This window comes from Apteryx rowi, unplaced genomic scaffold, assembly GCF_003343035.1.
Source record: "Apteryx rowi isolate R43461 unplaced genomic scaffold, aptRow1 scaffold_80, whole genome shotgun sequence".
NCBI classification, from domain to species: domain Eukaryota; kingdom Metazoa; phylum Chordata; class Aves; order Apterygiformes; family Apterygidae; genus Apteryx; species Apteryx rowi.
Genome location: NW_020451094.1, coordinates 185,713 through 191,184, shown reverse-complemented (window position 1 = coordinate 191,184; position 5,472 = coordinate 185,713). Strand labels below are relative to the sequence as shown.

The 5,472-nt window shown below is 55.9% G+C and overlaps 1 protein-coding gene across 1 annotated transcript; it reads left to right on the top strand.

Moving 5' to 3' along the window:
- The first annotated feature begins 568 nt into the window (after positions 1–568).
- On the top strand, positions 569–2,092 carry PIGC (phosphatidylinositol glycan anchor biosynthesis class C). Its single transcript, XM_026089144.1, has one exon. The coding sequence runs from the start codon at positions 752–754 to the stop codon at positions 1,643–1,645; it is 894 nt and encodes a 297-aa protein (XP_025944929.1). The 5' UTR covers positions 569–751; the 3' UTR covers positions 1,646–2,092.
- The last annotated feature ends 3,380 nt before the right edge of the window (positions 2,093–5,472 follow it).

Below are 5,472 nucleotides of genomic sequence, written 5' to 3'. Positions count from 1 at the left end.
ATCCTCAGTGGCTAGTGAAATGCAGAGGGGTTAACTAAAAACTGATGAAAAAGGGAGGAGGAGAGGATCCCGCTTCCTCTCGCTCCCCCTATCCCGGGGGGTCTGTGCCGCGTCCCCCAGCAGAGCTGCACGGCGCCAGGCGGGAGCACCGCGCGCCTCCGACGTGACACAGGGACGGGGGGGCCCGGCCTTGCCCTCTGCCGTGGGGATTTCACCACCCACGGTGCGAACGGGCTGCCCCAGGGATAAGACCGGGCCTCCAGCGTCGCCCCCTCCCTGTGGTGGCAGGGGACCGCACTAGCCCCGGGCTGGCTCGCCCGGCGCAGGCTGCTCGAGTTGCTGCCCCACGCCAGCCTCCTCCTCCTCCTGGTTCCCATTTAGCCCTGCACAACTCAGGCAGGCTGTGAAGAGACACAGAGGCTGTGAGGAGACGTGGAGGCTGTGTGATACCTGTCCCACAGCCTGGGCCTTTCCTCTGCTCCCTTGCAATTGTGGGCAGAGCCGGGACAGAATAGGGAAGCTGCAGAGATTACAATAGAGCCCTTCCCTGCGCCTCCCAACATGGGGTAACCCCGTACCTTGCTCTTCCTAGGAGTCCAGCGCTGCAGGTTACTCACTGGAGGAGGCCCCAGCTGGAGAAGGAGCAGGACCTCACGAAGCCACTGCCTCAGGTGTTCCCAGGAGCCCTGTCTTACACCTGCAGCACTCCCAGGCACACACGGAGGCATCCGGACCAAGCGCTGACGGAAGAATGGTCTGTGCCCAGGTGGAGACGAGCCCCAGGAGGCGCTGGCAGAAAGTGCTTTATGAGCGCCAGCCTTTCCCGGATAACTACGTGGACCAGCGGTTCCTGGAGGAGCTACGGAAGAACATCCATGCCCGCCAGTACCAGTACTGGGCCGTGGTCTTTGAGTCAGGGGCAGTGGCACAGCAGCTGTGCAGTGTCTGCGTCTTCGTCGTTACCTGGTGGTACATGGACGCTGGGATGCTGAGCCCACAGAGGCTTTTTGGGGCAGGCCTGGTCTCTTCCCTACTTGGCTACATCCTGTTCAATGTCATTGACGCTGGGGTTGGGCGGCAGGAGAGCGGGCGAACGTGGTGGGCAGACCTGAAGAGCACACTAGTGTTCATTGCCTTCACCTATGGCTTTTCACCAGTGCTTAAGACACTGACAGAGTCGATCAGCACGGACACCATCTACGCCATGTCAGCCTTCATGCTCCTCGGCCACCTCATCTTCTTCGACTACGGCGCTAACGCTGCCATTGTATCCAGCACGCTGTCACTCAACATGGCCATCTTTGCCTCTGTGTGCCTGGCATCCCGCCTGCCTCGCTCCCTCCATGCCTTTGTTATGGTCACCTTTGCCATGCAGATCTTTGCCCTCTGGCCCATGCTGCAGAAGAAGCTGAAAGCCCAGACACCCCGATGCTATGTGGCAGTCACCATGCTTTTTGCACTGGCAGCACTGGTGGGGCTGATGACCATTTCCAGCGTGGGTGCCGTTCTCTTCGCCTTGCTGCTGCTCTGTATATCCTGCCTCTGCCCCTACTGTCTAATTCGTCTTCAGCTGTTCAAGGACAATATTCATGGGCCATGGGATGAGGCTGAGATCAAGGAAGATCTCTCCAGGTTCCTCATGTAGGCCTAGCTCGGAGGAAAAGAAGGAGGGAGGGAAGAAGGGACCCTCTGCTGTAAGCAATACAAAGGATGCTTTCTGAGAGACATTTCCTGAAGAGCTGGACACCTTGCCCAATAAAGCCTCTTGCACAGAAATAGTGGCACATTTGCATGTGCTACCTTCAGGAACACTAGGTCAGGTCCTGTGGCTGCAATCCTGGGTACAGAGAGGACTCATAGCCAGTAGCTCACCTGGTCTGTAATATTTGGTGCTTAAACAAGCCACCACTCACCAGAGTTCCACACTTCCCCATGGCCTCTGTTCTTGCAGCTGCTGCTGGCGAAGTCATGATGACAGACAGAAGTTTTGAATCAGAATTTGCTACCTTGGAAAAGGCCAACTGAGCACACAGATTATGTGATTCCAAGATCTGACCCGGTTGTTTTTGGCTAATAAAAGATCTTGAACCCATCACAGTGGCCAGTCTGTGTAACAGCTCTGGAGCACAGGGAAGCAGGGGTGGTGTCTGGACTGGCAGACTAGACAGATCCATAGTTGTATTTTGTCCCACTAAATAATAGCAGGTTCCACACACTCACAAACATATTTAAAGTTGGTGAAAGCTGAGGTACCCCTGAGATACACCCCTGGCAATAGGAAGATGCTAGCCAGGTGGTACTCAGCAAGCTGGGAACACACACCCCAACTTCAGTGTGAAACATGAGTGAGGCAACTTGGTTTTACAGTGGGTCTAGTCGAGCAACCAGAAGGACCTCTGGGTCCCTTATCTGGGGAGTGGTGGTGGCTTGTGCTGATGGAGGGCTGGGTATATTCCCTGAGCAGAAATATGACTCAGAAGAGCTGCAAATCTAGTGCAGCCCCGATAAGGCTGGGCTGGCTGTGGGAGGCCTCCTCCGTTTCCCTGGGGGGGTTGCACTGGTTCTTGTCCCCAACTACTGGCTCTTGGGAGGCAAAACAAGGGGACCTGGGAGAGCGAGCCAGCCACCTTGTATGCAGCATGAGTAACTCAACCGACTGCCGTGATACTGAGAGTGCTCCTGGAGCTTACGTGCCCCACAGCTTGCCTGGCTGGGTGCACAAAGATCCTCAGCCCCTGAGACCACAGTGCAAATGGATGCGGCAGCCCAATGCAGGCAGCTTCTGCCCTACAGCACAGGAATGGTGACACACAAGTATTGCGTATGTGCTAGAAGCTGTCCAACATCTGGAGAAGAATCCAACCTTCTCACATCCCACCCTTGCCCCCTTCCTGTCCCCATCCCGCTGGGTCAGTTTTCACCCTCACCCTCTGCAGGAAGAGGCTATCACAGAGCACAAGAGCAGGGTCAGTGCAGGCAGCAGGGCCAATGACGCTTCCTCAAGAGGGGCCAAGGCTGGCCAGAGTCACGGAGGAGAAAAGGGAGACTGTGGGGCAAAAGGTGAGGGCTACTGCAAGCAAAGTAAAGGGGCTAAGAGAAGCAAAGCGCTGTGCAAAGAGGCATGGTCCTGCAGGACCCATGAAGGCACCTGGGGAGGAGGTGGGAAGGGTAGTGATGCAGAACGCTGCTCAGCCACACCCCAGCAGGTCACACCACTGATAGCAAAAAAGTCTCACAATGCTGCCAAATATCACAYGACCCTAAATCCCTTAGGAGAAGAGTGGGTAAAAATTCGAGATGCAGTGACAGAGGCCTTCCTCCCTTCCCTAGTTCCCTTCCCAGAGGCTGTTCTGACCTCACTGAGGGGCAGGGGCCATCCCTGGGGTCTTCATCCCAAGTGATGGATGCAGAGTCAGAGGCATGGAGCAAGATCTCTCCCTCCTCCCTTTGCTGTGGTGCTACGAGGCCCCACCTCAGCACAAACCTTCCCCTTTCCTCAGACCTCCTAACGCGTGCACCCACCATCTTGGGGAGGGGGCTGGCCACACTGGACTGGGAAGTGCAGGACAGTTTCCCTGCTCTGCCAGGCTCGTGCCTGCCAATACGAATGCTGTGATGGTGGAGAGGCCCAGCATGGTCCTGTCCAGCAGTCCTGTCCAGCAGCTGTCTGTCCAGCTCCGGCACACACCACAACGGAGGGCGCTGCTGGCAAACAAGTCATGCTGCAGGACAGGCTGGGACAAGCTGAGATGTGTGCTGGGAGGACTTGCCCAACTTTTCTGTTCCTATCATTGCATCTGCAGACCATTCCCCACCACTCCTGCCCTGTTCCACACCACCTACCAGGGAGCTAGGGAGCAGAGAGCCTGAGGTAGGCTGATACCACAGCAGCTACAAGCAAGAGGGAACCCCCGGATCTGAGGTGCCCATGGCCACCGCTCCGGTGGCCCTTAGAGCCACCCCTGGGGCTTTGGCACCCACTGCCGCCTCGGGGTCCCGAGAGCCACTCTCAGGGCTTTGGCCCGTCCCCGGCGTTATCCCCAGCTGGCGAGGAGAGCTAAGTAGTCTCAGCATCCAGCTCCATGAGTGCGGGCATCCTGGTGGCACAGTGCTGATTGAAGGAGAGTTGGCTATGCTCCCTCTGCCCAAGGTGAGGGGACGGCATGGAGCCACGGGCAGCAGCACCCTGGACTGCCCTCTCTTTGTTTTGGCCACTGCTGACCCTTAGATCTGAGCTACAATAACTGCGCAAGTATTTTGCAGACGTGCCTTTGGCCACAGAGGCCTCTTCCCCTCCTCGCCCTGTGCGTTCATGTTGTTTTCCAGCACGATGTCTAGATGCCAGCTCACAGTGACTACAGGCTCTGTGTGGCATTGGGATGCTGGGGATAAAGGCAGTTCCAAAAAGGACAGCAGTAGCACTGACTCCCCCATCCTCCCTTGGCTTTAGCCAAAAGCACCCACCGAAGGCAAATAGCTAAGCAGAGCTTGGACTCAGGAAAAGAAGTGCCACAGGCTTCCTGGGCCCACTGGAGACTTTCCCAGTGCGATACAGGAGGTACTACAAGAGCACAGGGGACACCCACAGCCCCTTGCACATGCTCACACACCTCCTGCATGTGTGATCACACTGCCACGTGTGACCACGACAGCCCCAGTGTTACATACCACATCACAGGAACACTTGGGACATATGGCTCACCTGGGTCTTTGTGAATCTAAAGCATCAGTTTGGGAGAGACTGTTGCCCTGGCAGAGATGAGTCTCTGATTACCTGGACCCAGGGTGTGGTGCAGAGAACAGTACTTCAAGGAGAGGAGGAAATCAAACAAGCTCAGACACTGCCAGAAAGTAGTTGCACTCCAAGTAACAGCACTAGCATTCACTTAGGGCTTCCAAGAAGCACATCTGGACTCCACACTACTGGGAGAAACCTTCCCCAAGAAAACCAGCCCTCTGCCCCTGAGTCACACACAAGATTTCGTAATGTCAGCCCATGTTTCACTAACAAGTGCTCTCCTATTACTCATCACTTGCACTGCAGTGGAGCTTGGCAGCTCTGTCCCAGAGCCGGACCATGCACCATGCAGCAGCCTGCAGAACAGAAAGATGCTCCCTTCCCAAGGAGAGAGATGGCAGGTGGAGACCCACCAGGTTATGGCTGACAGCATGACAACTAGCAGGGCCAACCTAACAGTTAGGGAGGACTTTTTGGCAGTGTCAGATAAAAAGGGGTTCAAAGAGAACACAGAAGTGCTTCTATACAAACCTTTTTCCTAACCTGAAACATTTCTGTTTTGGAAATGTACTCACCTGCTCTGGAGGAGGACAGTGACCACCTGAGCCATTAGGCAACCTCTGCTGCACTCACTGCCCTTTCATGCTCTGCTGACAGTGGACATCTCCACACAGCTCCGAAAATCAGCGCCTTGACAGACCACAGGGACTGAGGAAACTCAGGCTGGCATCTCT

Coding starts and splice junctions, on each gene's coding strand:
- PIGC (XM_026089144.1), top strand. CDS start 752: ATGGTCTGTGCCCAGGTGGAGACGAGCCCCAGGAGGCGCTGGCAGAAA.